Source organism: Cyprinodon tularosa, unplaced genomic scaffold, assembly GCF_016077235.1.
Source record: "Cyprinodon tularosa strain WSP-4 unplaced genomic scaffold, ASM1607723v1 ctg124, whole genome shotgun sequence".
NCBI lineage: Eukaryota > Metazoa > Chordata > Actinopteri > Cyprinodontiformes > Cyprinodontidae > Cyprinodon > Cyprinodon tularosa.
Genome location: NW_024038048.1, coordinates 3,758,277 through 3,781,238, shown reverse-complemented (window position 1 = coordinate 3,781,238; position 22,962 = coordinate 3,758,277). Strand labels below are relative to the sequence as shown.

Genomic DNA, 22,962 nt, shown 5'->3' with positions numbered 1-22,962 from the left:
TCAGTCCCCTTGGTGTCTATGCTTAAGGAGGAGGAGATTTGCTAAATAATGCTGTAAAAAAGTATAAACTTTAATCCACGAGGGCTGGCGTCCAACAAGTTTTAGATATGTTGCCTGCCCTATATATGTTAATAAAATTTTGAGGTAGAGACCTATCTAAGGCTACGTTCACATTGCAGCCTGAAGTGACCCAAATCCGATCCCATATGCAACCTGAATCTGATCTTTGTATGACAGCCTGAACAACACAGATCCATCTTTTTCCAATCCGATCCAGGCCACTTGGCTATGTGGTCCTTAATCCGATACGAGTCAGATCTTTTCAAATGCGACCTGTGTCAGAACGGCCAGGTCGCATTCATCTAACCTGAACGCCATTAATACCTGACAAAGGTCACTGTTCTAGGTCTGCTATGAAGAAGTGACAAGAAAAACAACCAACAACAACAACCATGGCAGACATTTTCATGGTTGGGTATGATAGCTAGACACGCTCCAGCACTACCATCCATGTTTACTTCCGTAAACCCAGAGCAGGCTGGCCTGTGACGTCATTGCGTCCTCTACTGCGAATGCAGGACACTTGCGTTGTATGAGTGCAGTGCACAGAGGAAATCAAATACAAATACAAAAATAATCAGATTTCACAAAAGAGTCGGAATCGAACATCAAGGCCTGCAGTGTGAACGTAGCCTAAATGTTTCAAGACACCGGCCCCTCGAAAACCACAGGTCTAAATCCAGAAGATCTACAGTTCTGTTGCATTAAATGATAATTGTCATTTTGACATATGAATTATATCAAAATAAATTTTCATAGCTGACATAGAATATACAAATATATTTGAATTCTTTACACAACTAGTGTGCCCTCAGTTGGTCGTTGACTGGCTGCTCTTTTTTATCCCTGAAAAGGGACTAGCACACATTTTATGTGTGTATATGTGATCATTGAAATGAGTTCAAAAGAAATAGCAAAGGATTTGTTGCTATGAAGATAAAGGTCAGGTGGGATTAAAGATCAAGCTTTAAAATTACGACCCAAATGAGAACGATAAGGTTATTTAGAAAAGCTTTAAACCCATCTTTAGCAAGCTTTATAATCCTTGTTGTTAGTCAGGGTATTCTCCACAATCTGAATATATATTAGATTTCAAGAAGGCTTATCAACACTAAGAGCATGCATGTGCTACGAATATAGAACAGCATCCTAATGTTTGAGTGATCTGTCTCGATCTTTATCATTAATCAGCAAACACACAGATAAGCAGCATACATGAAAACATAAAGAACAAGCCTTAACTTTTTGCCCTCGGTTCAAACCAGACAAATATTTTCAGTCTGCAGCTGCACACCTTCCATCAACCCTCAGAATTTACAAGGATTAGATATGTCAGCACACAAGTCCCACCAGTCTCTGGGTTTTTTTTTTTTCATATTCATACACATACAAACACATCTATAGAAGCCAAAGCTGTTAAAAGCTGGATTAAGTGTTTCCCTGGGAAGGAGCTATGTGTCCTGGCTGGGCTGTCAATGTGCTGTCAGATAGTTCTCCTCCTTTCTCCTGCTTTGTATAATAAGTACACAGTAACTGTAATCCACACTCAGATTGAGTTAGTGAGATGTAACTACAGTTCAACCAGGTTTCTAAAAACAAGCCTTGACTAACTAACATCATCATTGGACTAACTAACTTTTGATTTTGCCAGGGTGCTGGACAGAAGATTTTGGCTGTTTGCCGAACCTCAGCATCAGGAGGAACAGTGTGATTTTCATTCCGACTGTAGAACATAGGACATACTCTACACCGACCGGAGGATGCTTAGGGGTTAATGTGTACATATGTGTTTTGTTGGCCTGGAGAGGCATTTGACCGTGTCTCAAGTGGTGCCCTGTGGGGGGCACTCCAGGAGTACAGTCAGGGGCCCTGTTTTAGGCACCATCCTGTCTCGGTACAAGCAGAGAAAGAGTTTGGTCTGCATTGAAGCCATTAACTCAAACCTATTTCCACAGCACGTTGGACTCTGACAGGGCTCCCCTCTGTCACTAGTCATGTTCATAACCTTCAAGGGCAGCATTTCTAGGTGCAGCTAAGGAAGAGGTTTGGTTAGAGGACCAGCAGATTTAGTCCTTGCTTTTTGCACATGAATTGGCTCTGGTGGTTCCCTACTGCCAAGAGCTACAGCATGCACTGTGGCAGCTGAGACTGAAGTGGCTGGGATGAGAATTAGCTCCTCCCAGTGCAAGGTCCTGATTCCTGATCTAAGAAGGTGACTTTTCCCCTTTAGTTTAGAGGAGAGTCGCAGCCTCAAATGGAAGAGTTAACATATTTTGAGGTCATGTTCACAACTTAGTGGAGAATGAAGTGCTTTCAGTTTACTGCTCGGTCAATGTTCCGATCATGACCGAAAAAACAAGAGCGGTACAAGCGGATGAAATGAGCTTTTTCCGCAGGGTGGCTGGGCACCTCCTCAGAGATAAGACAAGGGCCCAGCCCTTCAGGAGAGGCTCTGAGAATAGTGTCTTCTCATACACATAGAAAGAAGTAGGTGGTTCAAATATCTTTTTTGGATGCCCCTGGATGCCTCCCTTGGGAGTTGTTCCAGGCATGTCCCACCAAGAGAAGGCCAAGGGGACAACCCTTGACACAATGGAGGAACTATGTCTCTAAGCTGGGCTGGGTATGCCTCTGGCTTTCCACAGTAGAGCTAAGGGAAGTTCACAAATACCACCCTGTAAAAAGTAATTAGTAAGATTTTGCCATTTAAAGAGAAACATTTTGCTTTTATAACTGGTGTTATAGTGTAATGCTGTTTCTTTCAACACTCCCTGACCCTCACCTGTTTCACTCAAGACTTGGTTTGTTATTGGTGACACAATGTGCTTGCCTTTCACTAGAGAAAGGTTTTTCCAATGTGGCCAAAAATTTTGAATTTTATCTTATGTTGCCAGACCACCTTGTTGTGTGGACTTCAGTTTTTTAAAGATGCTTTCAACAATCACATTCTTCTTGCCACTCTGGTAGTGCAGATTCTCAGACAACTGGGCAGTGGGTTTTACCATTTTCCTCCAATTTCCTTTAGGCATGCTTCTTATTCTTCCCACCTGGCCAGTCAGGCAGATACCCCTGTCTTAGTAGGTGTGCAGTTGTGCAATAATTTTTCCATTTTTAGATGATGGATTGGACCTTTAAAAGCTTTCGATATCACTATGTAACTAAACACTAAGCTGTTGGCTATGTTCCTTGGTCATTGTGATGCTGTTTGCTTACCTATTTTCTCTGACAAACCCCAGGGGCCTTAAAAAATGCTGGTTTTATCAGACTAAATCACAGTCCTGTGAGATCTATTGACCCATTAGGTAAGACATGTACGCAGTTTATTAGACTTTATTTTATCTAGGGGTATCAGAGTAAACAGAAAATGAACAGAAAAGAAAAAAAAACCCTTTTCAGATGATAAGTCTGCTTAAAAAAGTTATTCAATTTCACACATAAATGTTGCACATGCAGTGTTACTTATTTCAAGTTTATCATAGTAATGTAATAGAAAATGAGAAAAAGTTTGAATTAGTGCACTTTTGCAAGTCACATTATCATTTATGCCTTCCGTTTGATACATGATATTCCTCACATGTACATGACACCAGTTGTTTTGAAAGCCTATGTAGGCATCCTATACCGTAAGCCGTGTCACTTTAACAGTTTGGCTTTAGACAGAAACATAGAGTGACAGCATTATACGGGTTTGGCAATAGACATTAAGAGAGAGCAAGAAAAGGGGTGTGGAGAAGAAAACAGGGAGGAGAGGAACTTGAAGCTGCCTCCGAGCGACCCAGACTCAGTAAATCATTACCACTATAAACCACAGAGCCAATAAAAAGCACAGCCTCACCCCGCTGTCGGAGCCAAAGGGAGAGGAGGAGGAAAGGAGGAGCAAGGGGGGCATAGAAACAGATTCTCCCCATCTGGATTCATTACAGAAGAAAAAAATAACTTCCCACCAATATACGCACAAGTATATATGCTCACTCAGACGCATTCTGTGGCCATATAATCATAATCAAGAGAAGCTTGAACATTTCAAAGACAAACATGTTTTTTCCTGTGGTCTAATAAAATTAAAAGTCAATGCCTCAGATGCTGAGCTGGGCCCGGAGCTGCTTGGCAATTAGAGAGCAGTAAAAACGGGAAATGAGTAAGGAAGTGAAAAAAGAGAGCAAAAGAAGAGATAGAAATAGAGTAGTAGAATGAGAGAGCAAAGAGCTGCTTGATAGAGGGAGAGATGTGTTAAATCACTAGATTGGGACCATGTGAACTCCCTGAGGCAAGGCGATGCATGGGTAAAGGATTGGCAAGGAAAATTGGCAAGGAAAACAGAGCAAAAAACAAAAGAGTTGAGGATAGTGGAGAGAGAGAGATGGAATTAAAATGTTCATGATGTCTCCACAGGAAAATATCACAGGCTTTTCATAAACTTCACTGGAGAAAATAGATACTGTGGTAAATCCTGAAAGACAAATTTACCATTTCAATTCAAAAATGTTTGGAAGTAGGTTCAGTCTAACTTCCATTTTTTCTGGTAACTGTTATTCAAGGGAAACTTCATAGTTTAAAGAAATGTGTTGCGATAAAGGGTACTGCATTACCGTTTTGAGTTTTGTTGTGTTCCTTTTTTCATATGGAAATCCTTCCTTCCTTCCTTCCTTCCTTCCTTCCTTCCTTCCTTCCTTCCTTCCTTCCTTCCTTCCTTCCTTCCTTCCTTCCTTCCTTCCTTCCTTCCTTCCTTCCTTCCTTCCTTCCTTCCTTCCTTCCTTCCTTCCTTCCTTCCTTCCTTTCCTTTCCTTTCCTTTCCTTTCCTTTCCTTTCTTGTTTTAGCTTATCCACATGGATTATAATGCTGACCCATAAGGCAGCAAACCGAATTAAGCTAACAGGAACTACAGACAATTATCAGGATTTAGCACCAGGGACTGAACTTCCCCTGAACCTTTCTTTAATAAAACCTTTCTTACTCCCTCTTACACCCTGTTTTTTTCCCCATGTCTCTGGTCCAGCTCCCTCTCCAGTAACTGTGATCCGAAAGGAGAAGACATCTCGAAACAGTGTCTCTCTGTCCTGGCGGGAACCAGACAGACCCAACGGCATCATCCTGGACTACGAGATTAAATACTACGAAAAGGTTGGTGGGGGAAATGTCATGTATGAATCTTTACCCTCTATCTCCATGAAAAAAAAGGTGATGCTTATAGTATTTTAGAGAATTAGTTTGAGGTATATAGAAATAGATTTATCAGGTTTCATTCTTGTTTTTGTTTCTTTTTTACAGAGCTGCATGCAGAATTTAAAGCATATATGGCATAATAAATTAATATATTCTTTAATGGTTCTCTTCAGTAAATGTCACTGTTTTATTATTGTAGCTTGACATATTTAAAGTATTCAAGAACAGGGATAAAAAAATTGTTTAATAGATTAGATAGAAGTAAAATCAGCTTTCTCTATTGCTTTTCTTCATCATGTTACTCAGATCTCATCTTGTTCTTCTTTTCCTTTCCGGGCTTTTCATATATTATCACAACAACACTTTGAGTTTTAGTTATTGTGCTGCTGTTTATTAAGTTGATTTATATGAAGAATATTATATTTATATTATACATTAAAGATATATCAGTATTTAGTTTAAAATATGTATCATTTGCCAGTTCTGTTTAATACAAATGCTGTCATTTTCACTCTTTATGTTTCTAAAATATGTTTGAAAGTTTTTATAGTTAAAACTGCAGAGGAAGCTAAGTTTGGGGGAAAAAAACACAGAAATGGTGGAGGTCTATGCACATAGAGATATCTTTTTGGTTCTTATCATGTCTTGTTTTTAGAATTTTCAAAAAGTTGTGCCTCCCTGAAATCGATTACTAAATATAAATTTCATATTTTAGGGACGGCCATTAGAAGCTAAAGTTAAACTGGTACATTATATGCGGATTTTTTTAATACGTAAAGTAGAAAATAGATTTGACTTATGACATTTTTTATTTAATATCTGCCTAAACTAAGGAAAGATTTTGGAAATATCAAACTGAGAACAATGTTTTCCTTGATTTGTTGCTTAACAGCTAAATGATACAGTTGCCTTTGATAAATAAGGAATATCGGATTGTGACCGATTAAGAGTTAGTTGATGTTGCTGTATTTTTGTATAAGAAATCATGCTTTTAAAAGATACTTTCAGCAATTTCTGATGTCAATTATTTATCACACTTTATTAAAATTTCTACACATACAAAAAAATAAAATAAAAATACATAACGGGCTCAGTTTGAGGGATTGATGCCTTGCAGCAAGAAGGTTCTGGGTTCGATTCCTGGATCGGGGGATTTCTGAATGGAGTTTGCATGTTTTCCCTTTCCTGTCTGATTGGTACTCTGGCTTCCTCCCACATTTCATAACTGTAACTATTGAGTTCATTATCATCTCTAAATTGTGCATAGGTTTGGGTGTGTGTGCGCTTGGTTTTGTGTTTCTGTGTTGCCCTGGGACAGACTGGCGACCTGTCCAGGGTGTAGCCCACCTCTCACACATAGAGTGCCAGAGAAAGGGACCAGCCCCACCGAGACCCTCATGGATTAAGCAGGAAAAGGATGATGGATGTTTACATTATACCTAAACAAAAACATGTACAGTAAGACAAATTTAAAAGTTACACCTTGATTGCACCTAGATGTCGTTTAGAGGTGCCTTAATTTTAAGTATTTCAGATTTTTTCTCAAATGCTTATTGCATGTCCTTCATTAAGTGTCTTAGTAATGTAAGTGTCCTGTCTGAGAGTCATATCAATCAAACTAAAAACTGACACTTGATTGCAGTTTACACAGATGAGACATTTCTTATCCCTTGTCACACAACACACTTTAACAAGATGCAATGGCATAATGTAATTAAGCTGACAGGGAGCTTCTTGAATGTAATCTGAGTGACATGAAGAGTTACTTACTGAGGCAATGGATGAAAGTGAAGTAGACAGCTGTGCAGACACAGCACAATTATAGCAGGAAGTTATTCCTGCACAATGCTTGCCTTATTTAATTGAAGTGTTCTAGGCTGTGTGTGTTTTATTTTAATATCCTGATTGTTATCTATTGTTAGAAAAAAACATACTCAGCAATTTATCTGGATTCGATGTACAGTAGGGCTGAAACGATTAATCAGGTTAAACGTGATACATTTTTTATTAAAATAATCGTCAACTAATTCAGTAATCGATTAATCTTTAACTGGAGCATTGAGACTGAAACATGCCTTTAGGTGACAGCGCAATCCACTTAGAGCAGTAATTATACCAAAGTTGTAAAAAAAATGTAAATATTTTACATTTGAAATAAAAAAAGCTTATTTGTCTATAAATATGGTCTATCCACAACTCCTCAAGTTTTAATTCTGTAAAGAAAGCTTTTGTTATCTGATTATTAATTATTTAATCCAACAAATATTCAACAAATCAGCAAAATAATCACTAATTGCTGCCCTAGTTAAATGGCCTTTATCACATTCAAGACGTGCGTTTTTTATTATTATCTTATTTGATGTTGAACCCTTCTATTCTAATTGGCTTGTTTTCCCACTGCAAAACAAGCCTCATGTTCAAAAGTGTTAGAGATATAGCATTACACGGTATTTCAAACATATAAACATCTAATGTCTACCCAGGTGTTGTGTATTTTTTCTTCCTTCTGACTGTTTTTATCCTCATTCCTTTTGATTGTACAGATTTTTATTTTTCATTCATGTCTTTTTCTTTATTGTTCATGAGCTTCTCCTCTGCAGTTAGCTGCGTAATGGAGACAAGTTTTATGGCAGACAGTAAATGCATCTGTGGGGCCCCTCATTTCTCTGTCAGGGAAATTAGTGCAGAACGAATTACACTGGCTTTCAGCACCGATGCTGTGCTAGGTTGACATTTGATGGTGTAATTAGCCGTGGATGCAAGTTTAATCAGTCTGCCCTATACTCTCTGTATTAATTCGTGTGTGAATATGAGTGTATCTCAGATCATATTGCCCGAATGCCAATGGTGGCCCCTCATGCTTTGATAAGTAAGCTGACAGAATCCCTTTGTTTGCTAAGCTCTGTTCCCTTCTTTGAAATCTTCTCAGATATTAAAACAAGCTTAAAAACAAGTAAATGTGTGATAAATGGTCAAAGTTCAATACATGTCTAATTGTAAGCTATAGTAGTTGATTACTTGAATATGGTCTCCCTTGGTCCCCTTTCTCTACAATGATCTGGCAGAGAGTTTTGACCAGTCATTTGAGTTTTATCCTTTGGAATGGGGGAGTTATTTGACATAGGATTAATATCATGGGAGGAAAATTATATTATTATTTATATTGGAAATCAGTAAACAATCTGCTGAAATTCTTTCTTCTGTTTATCCTTAGAAATACACAACTAGTCAGAACTCTCTGCCAGATCATTGAAGAGAAAGGCCTGTTTGTGCAGCATATTGAGGCTCCTTAGGCCTCCTTCCATGTCAAAGATAAGGGCTCAAGCTCCAAGAACACAAATGTTGTGAAAACCACACCAAAATGTTGCTTTTAAATGCTTTTTAAGGCACTTAAACATACATTTGAAAATCAATGTTGTACTGAAGTCATCTGTTTACCCGCAATAAAATAAACTTTTTCATAGGGCTGATTTTAAATCATATGATTTAATTTGATGTTATGGTTCCAAAATTATAAATATTTGACAAATTAAAGAATAAAAATAGCCATACAAGGGGCCAACAATAACAGTTTTTTTAACAAGCTGTGATTTCAGATATTTTCCTATATTTCTTCAGTTTCTGGTAGAATTTCTATTCCAAGAGTATAAACTTTGAAAAGGCTATTGAGCATCTTTTCACAAACCTCTTACATTGCAGTATATAGCTTGATTTCTGGCCTTCCTACTAACAGAACTTGTACATCTGAATATGGTTTGTAGGCTATCATTCTTACACAGACCGTTTAAGCTCTTATGTTGAATGGTGTCATGTTACTTTGTAAATGGTTTTACAGTGTGATTAGTATAAATTTCAATTTTGGAAACTTCTTAGTAAGCTTTTATTTCCTGGCCGCTGACTAGAGATGAAGCTTTAAAATGTCAACATGATGTTTTTTCCCTGTGAAGCTATGTAGTTTGTGTAGACTCCACATCAGCAAAACACCCACACAACAAGATGGAGTCATTATTTTACTGTTTAGATGGTTTTCTCAGACTACAGAATATGTCTTACAAAGATATAGTCTTTGTGAGTATTTCTTAGTGCTTCTGCAAACTGAGTTTTCCTGTAGTTTTTGAAGTAATAACTTACAGTATATACATCTAAGTGGCCTTTTATCCAATCTCCATACAGGATTTGTTTTAGTTTAGATAATGACATACACTCACACATGCTTCAGTCATAATTGCCATAAGGTCTTTAGCAGTTTTTTGTGGTTAAAGTAGCAGAACTCAACCCCCTTCCCAAGGATCATACAGATATTTTAACTTGGTTGCATTCTTGAAGAAATTAATGTAGCCCCTTCAGGGAACTGGAGATCCTACCCCAGAACGACCTGTATGTTAACTTGTCTTATTTCTTTAATGTATTTTTATAATTTTTCTATTATGCCACATCAGAAGAAGTGTGTTTGAGAATTTGCATTGAAATATATCCCCAGCCTGACCATCTGTCAAACTATTACCAAAGTACAAAGATGTAAGTTTATTAGACTAGAGAAAAAAAAAATAATTCTCTTAAAGAGTCCTTTGTGATATGACTTTGCACACACAGTTCAGTTTGTGTGAACGTTTGAATTTTAAGAAATTTTAAATGATTGTCAACAAACCATCTCATTTTCTTCATTCATTGCTGTGTAATTTAGCAATTAATTTCGGTATCAGCTAATCTAAACATGACACAATTAGTCTGAAATCAACTTATAATGTAAGCAAAAGAAGGTTTTTGTCTTTTTGTACAATTTGAATACATATATATATATATATATATATATATATATATATATATATATATATATATATATATATATATATATATATATATATATATATATATATATATATATATATATATATATATATATATATATATATATATATATATATCCATCCATTATCTTACACGCTTGTCCCAATTGGGGTCGCGAGGGGTGCTGGTGCCTATCTCCAGCAGTCAATGGGCAAGAGGCAGGGTACACCCTGGACAGGTTGCCAGTCCATCGCAGGGCAACGCAGAGACACACAGGACAAACAACCATTCACACACACACTCACACCTAAGGACAATTTAGAGAAGCCAATTAACCTAACAGTCATGTTTTTGGACCGTGGGAGGAAGCCAGAGTACCCGGAGAGAACCCACGCATGCCCAGGGAGAACATGCTATATATATATATATATATATATATATATATATATATATATATATATATATATATATATATATATATATATATATATATATATATATATATATATATATATATATATATAGGAAAGGAAAATCTGAAATAAGATCTCCAAACAGTTTCATGTACTTCTCCTATACAGCTATAAGATCTGTTTGACACCAAGACTGAGGTTTATTTCTCCTGTCTCTCAGTTTTTTTTTTTACTTTTTTTTCCCAGCTTCTGTTGTCATTTCAATGACACAAGTACAGAGCAACGAAATTAACTCTGTGCATTTAAACCATCCCCTTGGGGAGCAGTGGGCTGCTTGCTCAGGGAACTATATTTACAGCCTGTGGGAGTGGGGCTTGAACTCAGAACCTCTTAATTCCAATCGCAATGCCCTAACCCCCGCCATAATTATGAGCCCACACATCACCTTGGGGAGCAGTGGGCTGCCATTGTGCAGCGCCCGGGGAGTAGTGTGGGGTAAGGGGTCTTGTTCAGGGACAAAGGGTGTCAATCCTTGGGAGTGGGGCTTGAACTCAGAACGTCTGGATTCCAAGTTCTAGGCCACCACTCCCCCAGAAGTCTTAACTTCAACAGTCAAAGGCAGCTCTAAACAAATGGGTTTTTAACTTTGACTTACAGTAAAATAACTCAGGCTTTCAGCACTTTTCCAGTCTTCTGCTAGTTTGTTTCAGATAAGTGGAGCATAGGAGCTAAATGCTGCTTCTCCATGTTTGGTTCCAGTTCTGGGTGAACAGAGTAGGCTTGAACTAGAAGACCTGAGTGGTCTGGGAGATATACAGACTGACGATATGTATTGAGATGCTCATCCATTCAGTGACTTTTATACTAAAAGATGTATTTTAAAGTTTATTATCTGAGCTACTTTCTTAGCTCTAGTAAGAACACCAGCAGTAGTGTTTTGGATCAGCTGAAGCTAATCTAAAGTAGCAATTACATAAAATCCCAATCAGTCATATTAATAAATAATTGAACTTTATTGATTCTCGCATTGGAGAAATGTACCTCTGCTTTTAACCCATCCCCTTGGGGAGCAGTGGGTTGCCATTGTGTGGCACCTGGGGAGCAATGTGAGGTAAAGGGTTTTGCTCAGGAACCCAGAGTGGAGGCTGTGGGGATCAAAGCGGGAACTTGCAGCCCTCTCAGAACACAAACTTCATATAAATGAACTATAAAATGTATAATAATTTTAAGAGGTATAAAAAATATCAATACTTCACAAGCAGAGTTTACTCAATTTTTAGGTAAAAATTGATTGTGCATGGAACACCATGTAAAGAGAATAACTTATATGAGGGGGTGAAACATTTTACAGGAACATTTTTTAAAGATGAGCTATTTCACCAATTTACATTCCTGGTCCAGAGAAACTTGATCCACATCTGCTCGCATCTGATTTTTGACATGTGTTAATTTCTAAAATAACTCCTACTACTATGAATTTTACTTCAATGTCCCACAGTCATGAAACCACCAGCTCATATGTCTGAAGTGTTAGAGCTCTAGTGTTGTTCATTTCCTATCCCATATATAACAGGAGCAAAGAAGTTTGGTGATATTCTTGGGAATTCCCAACTAGAAATCTTCCCAGAAGACAAGAGGTGTTTCATCTTCTGGAAAGCTGCATGATCTATACACTCTGTCTGTCGCTTTCCTTGGCAAAAAAAGCCCCTCTGCAGCCAGTAAGCCATTTACAAGTGCACTTTGTGAAAATAGAATTTGTGGGAGTACACTCTGCTGACTGCTTCTACAATTTTTATCATTGAATTTAGAATGCTGAGAGGGCGCTTCAAAACCAAGTCAGTTTAAGCTGTTTATTTAGTCTTAAGATTCCTTAAACAAAATGAATGCCTGCTGAAATGCTGTGTTTACCAGACTTCTGTTATGCATCCATGACTGCCTGTGTGCACACAAGAGCTGTAATTTGCTGCAGCCTTGTTTGGATTATCAAGGCAAAGCTGAGCACCAGGGCCTTGTTAAAAGAGCCAACAGGATTTTAGTGAGACACGTATAGTGTGTGATGCCAATGCTCTCACTCTTTTCTCTTGTTGTTCCACCACACCTGTGTTTTATTTTCAGGGGATCACATGTTGTCTCAATCACTGCCCTTTGACAAGCTGCCTAAGATTTATAGTCGCGATGAAAAGTTGTTCCAGTGCTGGTCGGGTGTATCAGTTTCCTCTTCGGACACGTACATGTTTGAAAAGCTTTGCGTACCATTAAAGTTCTTCCCTATGAAGAGGCGGCCAGTTTCCTTTGGACACTGACTTAACAGCCGTGGGTTTGTGTCTGTGTACCCTTAAGATCCTACGATGCCAGCCCGTTCAAATGAGCATCTGGCATCACATGGAGTGAAGTAAGCTTTTGACAAAGCCTTTATGATCTGTTCAGGTCTAAAACAACTTTTATGAGTTTGTCAGCATTTCCAAACATAACTCAGTTTTAAGATTGATGATGAAGTCATCTAGAATATTTTTTTTATTAGGGCCTGAAATCAGGCTGGTCCTGTTTTTCATCTGTGAAACCATGTTTCATTATTTAGAACTGGGTCAGCAACAGTGTGTTTGCAATCATGTGTTTGCCATTGACTGATAGCATAATTTCAGATGTAGAAAAAGTTGAAGAGTTTAAATCTTTGGTAAAACAAGAACTGATGTCTTTTCTTTTTTTTTTATTTAAGCAATCTTTCTTTTTTCTAACAGCTACATTGAGCCTAGTCTTGTCCTTAAGAAAAGTGTGTTTGTAGCATGTTGTATATCCTCTACTTCTCATTCAACCTTTGCTCTCTCCTCTCTTTTCTCCAATGTTCTTTCCTTCTTTAACATCTGGAAACAATGAATTGAATGCAGACCTGATGTGTAAATCTACCTGTTGTCCTATCACTTGAGATCAGTAGGAAAGAAGTCATAAAATATAAAACGGATAATTCATCAGCCTGAGAAGGAAGCTGTCAAACCCCCTCTCCTCCCTTTCTTCCTGTGTATATGTGCATGTATTCAAAAATGGCATGAATATGGTCTGTACAGTACTGATCATTGTGTATTATGTATACTATATCCCCTTATGGTATCAACAAACAAAGACAGAATGTGTAACATAATTAAAAATCCTGAATTCTCAAGTATTTCTTTGTTGTTTTCCAGGAAGAGCAAGAGACCAGCTACACCATCCTCCGAGCTAAAGGTTGTAATGTGACCCTGAATGGTCTGAAGCCCAATACAGCTTACCTACTCCAGATCAGAGCGCGCACTGCAGCTGGATACGGAGCCACCAGTCCCAGTTTCCAGTTTGAAACCAGTCCTGACTGTAAGCTTAACAAAGAAATAATACTTTCTTTACAAATTTGTTACACTCCATTGCAGGAGTATCAGCATCATCACTTTTTATTTGCCATAAAGCCTCAAACATCCAAATTTGATTTTACAGATCATAGCTAAGTGTTGTATTAATCTGAGGGGATATCAAATGCATGAGTTACAACAGGTTTGGTAGATATTTTTTAGCCCCATTTTTCTGACATCTATAAATAAAATCCATTGTAACCACTTGCCCGCATTTCCCTTATTTGAAAACAAAAAACAATACATGAACAATTTAATCCCAGATTTCAGTTCAGTTTTATTCTCAAGGCCTAAGAGCTTTGTTTACAAATAGTGGATTATTCAATAAATAGAATAATGAAGACTAATTAACACAGAAGACAGGTTAAATTTAAAGAAAGAGCACTGCTCTACAAATTCCTCAAAAAAACACACCAGGTTATGGCATATCTACAAACCTGCTGAGAAATGGCATGGTTGAAAAAGGTCAACCTTGAGCTATTAGGCAAAGGTCCATGGTTACTCTGAACTATTTATATGGACAATCTGTTGATAAGAAAGCTCTTAGTTGTGTGTTGCACAGAAAGAGTAACAAAAGGATAAATATTGTTACTGAACCTTAAGAAACTTTACTAGCAGTTTTACACAACACATGCAGGGAATGAAGCAATCATATATAACCATGTTTAAGAATAAAATGGTTTCGATCAAACCTTGGTCAAAGGTATCATTTCATGTCCATTTTTTAATCCAAGAAAGAAATTCTGTTTAGAATTGTAAACTGATGTTTATTGAAACTGACTAAAAATATGACTGCTCAAACTGATTTAGCTCAAAGTGGACCAATGTTCCCACGTTATTATGTGTAAAACTGGTCCAGTGCAATATGGTTCTTTCTAAGATTTTTCTTTGTTTTGCAAGTTGCCTCTATTTGATAATAGACTAGCAGGAAATTAGGTTGAGAGAGGTTAGAAGACATACAGCAAAGGTTACTGGGTTGGGATTCAACAACAGTTGAGACCTACATTGAAAGAAAAAAGAACTATTGAAAAACATATGTCATTTTCTTCCCCTCCATAGCTTTGTATTAGTCTGTGCAGGCCTCTCATCACAATTCCCAGTGAAATACTTATATTTTAGGATAGTGGTTGTGTTGCAGCACGTTTTGAAAAAGCTCAGTGTAACCTCTTCTACAAACCATTACATGTTGCATATTTTGTGAAGCTACCAGAGAACTGTGTATTTTGATGTGCCTAAACCGAGATGTACCTTTTTTTTTTTTCAGCTGCCTTCTCGATCTCCAGTGAGAACAGCCAGGTTGTTTTAATTGCCATTTCCTGTGCAGTGGCCATCATACTGCTCACCGTGTTGCTGTACGTCCTCATTGGCAGGTCTGTCCCCCGCTCGTATTCTGGATTTTAAGTTGTGGTCTCCTTCAGTCACATCAATCTGTTTTCTCTTTTTTTGGTGGAACTGTTTGTTGATTGAATTAGTGTCTCGAAATTGACCTCTTTACCTTTTACATCTGCTTTCTTGTATTTCTGTTAAAGCATTTTTAGTTTGAGCTCTCCATATAATATGAATGTGTGTTGTCTTCACAAGCAGATGTGTGCTTCAAGTTGGCCGACAGGAGCTTTCAGACAGGCCACATTGTAAATCCATGGCACATTACAAGACTTACTTATCCTCACTAAGCTTAAAAGAGCTCATTTCACACACACACAAAGCTCTCACCAGCCTCTAGGCTGAACCACTGGGTGAATTCTTACTGGAAATTGTGGCTCAAGTTTAGATTTTTCTATGTGAATTGGCAGGTTTTGTTGCCGCAGCAAATCCAAACATCCTGATGAGAAAAGACTTCACTTTGGCAATGGGCACTGTAAGTATTATATCCTCTTGAATCCTGCATGGTTCAAAGTCAATTATTTCCAAAGGTTAGATATCGCTGAGTTCAACTCAATTCCATGTATTTTCCCTGATCATTTTTAGATGTATTTTCTTACAAATATTGGACCATGTTGAAAAGGACTTCTAAGTTCATGTAAAAAAGTAGCATTGCTTTTCTCAGAACTGTGCAAAACAAGCATATTTATTCGAGATTATTTCACCTTTAACTCTTGACCCAGCATTAGCCCCGAACTTCCCAGGCACTAAACAGGCTCCGTTCGCTGCTTTGTGAATAATTTGTATGGGTCAGTTACAGGACATAAATTTCCTCATGACAGGACTACTAAAACAAAACATCAACACTTTTAGTCTGCCATACAAAAACACTCACATGCCTACTGAATCCCCCTAGACCGTTCAAATGAAAACTTTCTCAAGTCCATTCTACCGGACTGGAACACAGCAGTCAAGGTATATATGTAAGCCATATATGCACACTTATATACCCTAGAAAACAAATTAATTTTCCTCATTACACAACCTTATCTTAGTTTGTCCCATGGCTTCTTATATTTTGTCCTTTGTGCAGTCCAGCTCACCCCACAGACTTTTTATTAGACACGGGTCTTGGGGTCATGAAATAGAGTTTATTTTATGCCTGTTAAACATTTCTGTGTTGTTTTACTTTATGTTTAGATATTATTACCCTGCTGAAAGGTTTAATGAGAAGAAATCCGTTTTCAGCCAATTTATTATTTCCTCAAAATAACAGGGTGTTTCAAAGACTTTAGACTTAGACAAACTTTATTGTCATATTGTATACACAGAGCGCAGTGGCAGCTGGTGGAGTTCTCTCCGGGGGTCGGGCTATATATTGAAAATAAATGTATACCAAAGACCAATCCAACGTATACTAAGTTTTCACATGCATGGTCCAATATGGTTTGACAAACCTTCAAAAATAATGTACCAGCTAAATAATGGAGAAGCTATTAGTCAGCTTTATATTTGTTTTAATATATTAAAATTATGTATTTTCTGAAAATGTGTTTATTTAAGAGCAACTATGCAAATTAACAAACATCTAGAAAACGCACACTATGTATATATTAGTTTCAAAATCAGTTGTTTTACACCCTTTAGTTATTTCTCTTACTGTAGTAGTGGATAAGCTTTTGCAATATGGATTCTTTATTATCAAGATAAGCTATTTAGAAACATATATTTGCTGGGATATAACATGTATTCTGAGTTTTATCATATAGGTTAACTTAATTTATTAACAAAATAAAAGGTATTATCTTCATTTTTACTGAAATTGTATTTAATCTTAGTAACATGTTGTAACTAGCCTTTTCCTAGACCTTAACCATCTTTATGTCTTTCTGCATGAAGGTTGCATGGATGGATGGATGGATGGATGGATGGATGGATGGATGGATGGATGGATGGATGGATGGATGGATGGATGGATGGATGGATGGATGGATGGATGGATTACCAAAGCTGTAATGAAAACAACAAAGTTACCTTTTATTTCTTGCAGTGCGCCTGCCAGGTATCAGAACATACGTGGACCCCCACACATACGAGGACCCAAGCCAGGCTGTTCATGAGTTTGCCAAGGAGCTTGATGCGTCCTGCATTGCTATTGATAAAGTAGTTGGAGCAGGTAAGAATGAGGGAGCATGACGTGGGATCTCTCACACATACACCAAGTAGATTGTTGTGAGGAGCTTTTTAGCAACGCTAGGATAGATTTGAGTGATGGAGTTAATCATATCCTAACTTCTAATTAGACTTGTGAAAATAAAGTTCCATTGAAATCATCCAAATGTTTAATTGTAATAATATGTCATTTAGAAATTTTCTCTTGATTCTGATTTCAGTGTGATCTATTGAAACAATTACAGGAAGATTAATAATGCTGAAAAAATGCTCTCATTGTTACACAACCATTAATCCATTTTTTTTTCTTTTTTGCAATACATCTACATAGTAGAAGCAAGGGCTTGAGAACTGTTAGTCGTAGAGCGGAAAGTTCCTTATATATCAACATTTTCAAATCTGTGAATTAGTTATTTGAGTGTTGAATAATACGAAAAAAAAATAAATATCTATATATATATATATATATATATATATATGTATACATATATGTGTGTATGTATATGTTGCTTTAGTTTAACAACCATCCATCTTGTTTTGTTACCGGTGGTAGAGGAAAAAAGAACGTAAAATGAGAAATCCTCCCCTGCTTTGAACCCTCTTTCCTCTTTACCTCATCCATTTTTTTTACTGTAAGCAGATACCATAAACTTTATTCTGGAAATAACACCAAATTCCTTTCTTTTTATTATTTTCCGTCCCTCCCATCTTGTAATCCTGATAAGTTGAGCAGCAGTGAGGACTGGGGGCTGATGCATTATGATTCATGTTGAGTTCTGGCAGAAAAAAGTAGATTAAGTCCCTCTGACATAAAAGCAGACTGCTCTCCTGGGTCTCATCAACCCTTCACACTGTAAAGGTGAGGAGATGACCTGAGAGAACAGTACCTGGCAAGACACTGGGCTATGAACAGAAGTTGCTATTATTTTTGAAAGGTGGTACAAATTTTGTAGGATTAACATCTAATCTTTAAAAGGTTCCCTTTCGATAAGTAGGAACTTTTGCGAAATATATGTTTATGGAAATCAGCTGCTCACTTTAAAGAAAGGGTGAATGTGAGACTTTTAGTGAAAAATAAACCTCAAAGGGACTATGTAGGCAGAATGCCACAATAACACAAAAATATAGACAAATACAATTATAATAAATCTAACCTTAATAACGCATAACATACATAAAGACATTTTTTATTTACTTTTGGTAGACAATAAGAACAGAGGCTATGATAATGGATAGGGCCTGGTTGTGTTTGCAGATGATATAACTCTGGGCAATGATAGAGTCTGCAGCACAGACATTGAACTGATAAATGGCATGTACTTATATAGCGCCTTTATTCAAGTTAGGAGACTTGACCAAAGCGCTTTACACTACATTCATTCACCCATTCACACACACACTCACACACTGATGGTGGCCAGTTACATTGTAGCCACAGCTGCCCTGGGGCTCACCGACAGAAGCGGGGCTGCTGAAAAGGAAGATAAGCTATGGAAAAAAATTATTCTTCAAGAAGTCAGAAGAGCGGTTGAAGCAGATCAGCATTGGTGGATTTGTAAGAGCCTGTTTTCGATTTTAGGTCACAAGCTAAAGTCCCAGGCTACACAACAATACAGGTGGGGGAATGATTTACATGCTCTACAGACACTAATTGCTCTCCTAAGCCAGTTTTCCCAACTGCAACCCATCTGCAGCCACTGACCTATGTTTACCCAAAACTTTACACCAGCAAGCTCTCAGCCTTTACCTATCTCTCCACCCCCTGATATGCCACCATCCCATCCCTTTCAATTTTCTAGGTGAGAAACAAGAATCTCAGGTTTCTGGGATGCTGGGCAGATGAACTCTGTGGCATCATGGGTTAGATGGTCAATATGAGCCTGAAATTAGGGAAAGCACTATAATTGTGAAAGACCCCCTGGTATTAATCTGGACGACCACACATCTGAAGGACCTCAGCATCTACAGGGTGGTTGCATTGATCTCTTTGATCAAGACGTAGAAGTAGATCCTCAACCTACTTTACACCCTGGTAAGGTTTTCATGGAATTTGCCTACCAGCCTGGAAGTTGTTATCTTCTATGTCCTACATCTGACCCACAAAGAGAAACCCAGCTAGAGAAAGCTGGAAATTCTACCAATTCTACCAGCAGTATGTTAGAACACAGGGAAATCCAATTAACATACGACTTTACAAGGAAATTAAATGACACCAAAACATAGAAGCAATACCCAGGGGGTTTTCGCCAGAGGACAAGACCCACCCCAAGCTGAATCCTTACATATTAAGGATGAAAAAAAATATTTTATGGACCAGCATTGTGTAAATCTTTGACAAAGATGTAAAAACAAGATGACTGAAGAAATTAATTGGCACCAAACAAGAAAAAATAAACAACCAAAAGAAACAGAAGGACTCAGATTTCAGCTTCAACAGTGAACTTGATGCCCAGTCAGTTTAAAATGAACTGAGACATTCTTGCATGGGACTAAATATCTCTGATTAAACAAGGCTACTAACAGCACTAAAAACACAATGTTGTTGGAAGGGTCCACACCACAAGGAAAGATGGAACATTGCAAATAAGATTAGAAGCCTGGAAACTGCATAAAGAGCTTTATATCTAAAAATGCAGTTAGATGAAGAATACATTGTTGTCCTGCATCAGTGTTTGTTGCGTTTTTTTCTATCATTGTTGCCAAGGGCCTTCTACTGTATTCTAAATGTCTAGATAGGCAATAGGCAATTTATAATTTATACCCCAGTATCTGTCATCTATACCAGGGGTCTTCAACAGGGGGTCTGTGACCCCTAGGGGGTCCACGGAGGTACTTCATGAGGGTCACAAAAGTTTTGGTTGATTACGCTTTTTTTTTTATATTCCCCCTGCAATTTTTTCCACTAATTGAAATGTATTTTGATACACATTAACATAAATTCAACACACTGTAGTAAACGATAAATGAAGGCAAAAGATGTCTTTCAGTCTTCAACGCATTCAATGGCACACAGGAGCTCTTTCAAGCACTGTTTCATGCACAACACCTGTCCCATCAACGAGGAATCAGAAATACTTAAATAATCCCAGGGTCACTCTATGTGTAATAGGTTGACTATAGGACCAGTTTGATATAACACTATTTCATACAATATATATAATTAGGGGGACCGCACTCCATCTCACCATCAGTTTGGGGGTCCTTGGCCTAGAAAACGTTGAAGAACTCTGATCTATACCCTTTTAGACCTGCATATACTCATAGTGTTTCCACATTTTGGATATTAAAATGTCAAAACTATAATAAAGTATCACTTACTGTACTTCAATACTGTTTTATTCTCTTGTAAGGTTTAATTTTGCAGTAATCAATAGAACCGTTTTGTGTGGCACCTGTCAAATCTTTGCATTGATCTCTTTTTAATAAAATATATCAGTACCAAGATGAAAGTGCACATGTTTTCAAATGCAAAGTCAAATAAAAAAAAAAGAAGTTACGCTTGGTTTGTATTTAACTTGACAGCTTCAAATCTGAAAGGAATACTAGTCTTTAACTGCAGTAAGCTTGGTTAGTCTTCAGCTGCAGACTAATGGACAGAATACCAATAAAGACAGAGAAGCAGTCTAACCAAAGACAACATACCTTCTCTTTCTTCAATTCTGTCCGCTCCATCTGTGCTCATTAGCTTGACTTTGCTCTCTTACTTGTGACCCTGTATCAAAACGTAAGAAAAACACAGACTCCCTTTCTGCATAAATGTGCCAGACTTGATCATCAAATCTGGATACCCTCGCTCTCCAAAAAAAGAAGGAAAGGAGTGAGTTTCCCTAATCAAGCCTTATTAGAGAAGGATTCTCTTTCTCACAGTAACCACATGAAGAAAGTGCCTCTGCCTGGTTTTCCTATACATAGCTGAAGGCCAGAGGAATGAAGCAAAGCAGGGTAGAACAGAAACACTTTTTGGTATTTAGACAGGTTGTAATTATTCTAGTTTAAATCTTTCCAGACTGTTGCTCCATCTCTACTACCACACTCTATGATCCAGGTCTCCTTTGGTATATAATTTGACTGTATTGAGAAATAAATCTGGAAGTCTCACTTCTAACATCATGAACATTTGCAGGGTGTTGCATGCAGAGGTGCAACACAAGTGGTTGTGCAAAAAAAAAAAAAGAAAGAGAAATAACATAAAAAAATATATATACAAATAATTAATTTGGATTGTGTCTATATTTTCTTCTCCTCAGGTGAATTTGGAGAGGTTTGCAGTGGTCGTCTGAAGCTGCCCAGCAAGAAGGAGATATGTGTGGCCATCAAAACTCTTAAAGGTGGTTACACAGACAAACAGAGGCGGGATTTCCTTGCTGAAGCATCAATCATGGGACAGTTTGATCACCCAAATATCATCAGGCTGGAGGGTGTAGTGACACGCAGTAAGTGCATTTTCATATCAAATATTTATGGATTAAAGGAAAACTAGTTTGTGAAACTCCCCGTTTCGTTAACTACTGCAGCAGAATAAATTAGCTTAATGAATGTCTGAGATGACAATCAATGACTACATAAGCTAAGTATGTATGAACTTCAAACATTTTCCTTTCTAACCTTAGTAACTCAGACCTTCTTTTTGTTTCAATATGTTAGCGACCAAAAAAAGGAAACATAATTTTCAAGCAGATAAAAAAAAAGAGTTGATCAGGGTCTCAGATTTTTGGAAATGACAATATGAAATATTTTACTATTTAGAACCTTTTACTAAAACATTTTTTACTTGTTAATTAGTATAAAAAGTGTGATTAGGGTAATGAAAAAAAAAACGCAATCCCTACTACATCCCTAAGAAATAAATACATTAAATGTTTGTGGTGTAAATGTAAATAAATGTAACAAAATTTACAAAAGTAAAGCCCATGCTTTTCTACGCACTGTATTTTGCATTTAATAGTATTGGGGTTGTTTTTCTTCATTGTAACAAAAAAAGCAAAAGCTAATTGGAAGAAAAAACAAGGTTTTGAGATTAAGTATAATGTTTTTTTTTATTTTTTTATTCTGGATATGCAATTGTCTTTGACATATGGTTCCTAAAATGCCCGACATGTCTGTGTAAAAGCGACAACTTTTATTGAGCTGCTGTGGAATAAATCTCTGAAGATCTATGTGCTCTGATCAAAGTCTGTGTCAGGCACAAGTATTAAATCCATAAATCCATATCTCTGACTTGCACCCCTCTGGGGTTCTTTATAAGACCATCATTAGCTCACACAAGGCCTCTTTAAAAGGGAACAACTGAGAAAAGAGGGAAATAATGAGTCTGAACTTTGCCGCTAAGAAATAGGCCTGGCCTCTTTACTACCCCTGCGGCACTTGCCTAGTTAAGCAGTTCAGCCACAGCTGTTGTTCTAAAGAGCTGAATAAAATACCTGAAGAAAGAACCATGACTTTTATAGTCCTGCATTTTTATCTCATTTTTTTGCTTTTTAGATTTTCCATAATTTAAAAAAACTTACTTCTTTCCCTACTTCTTGAAATTGGGTTTACATACTTCACCCTTATTTCCTGTTCTTTATCTCATATTACAAGAAAAGATATAGAAAGAACAAACTAGACAGTGAGGCAAGAATAAAAA

At 37.3% G+C, this 22,962-nt stretch overlaps 1 protein-coding gene across 4 annotated transcripts in view; it reads left to right on the top strand.

Moving 5' to 3' along the window:
- The window catches only part of epha3 (eph receptor A3), a 127,899-nt gene that overhangs the window by 79,859 nt on the left and 25,078 nt on the right, over positions 1 to 22,962 (top strand). For all 4 annotated transcript variants that reach the window (XM_038276407.1, XM_038276406.1, XM_038276404.1 and 1 more), the window contains 6 exons: positions 5,058 to 5,182; positions 13,605 to 13,767; positions 15,067 to 15,172; positions 15,596 to 15,660; positions 17,215 to 17,340; positions 21,584 to 21,769. In XM_038276407.1, the coding sequence (XP_038132335.1) occupies positions 5,058 to 5,182; positions 13,605 to 13,767; positions 15,067 to 15,172; positions 15,596 to 15,660; positions 17,215 to 17,340; positions 21,584 to 21,769 (771 nt within the window). The remainder of the gene's footprint in view (positions 1 to 5,057; positions 5,183 to 13,604; positions 13,768 to 15,066; positions 15,173 to 15,595; positions 15,661 to 17,214; positions 17,341 to 21,583; positions 21,770 to 22,962) is intronic.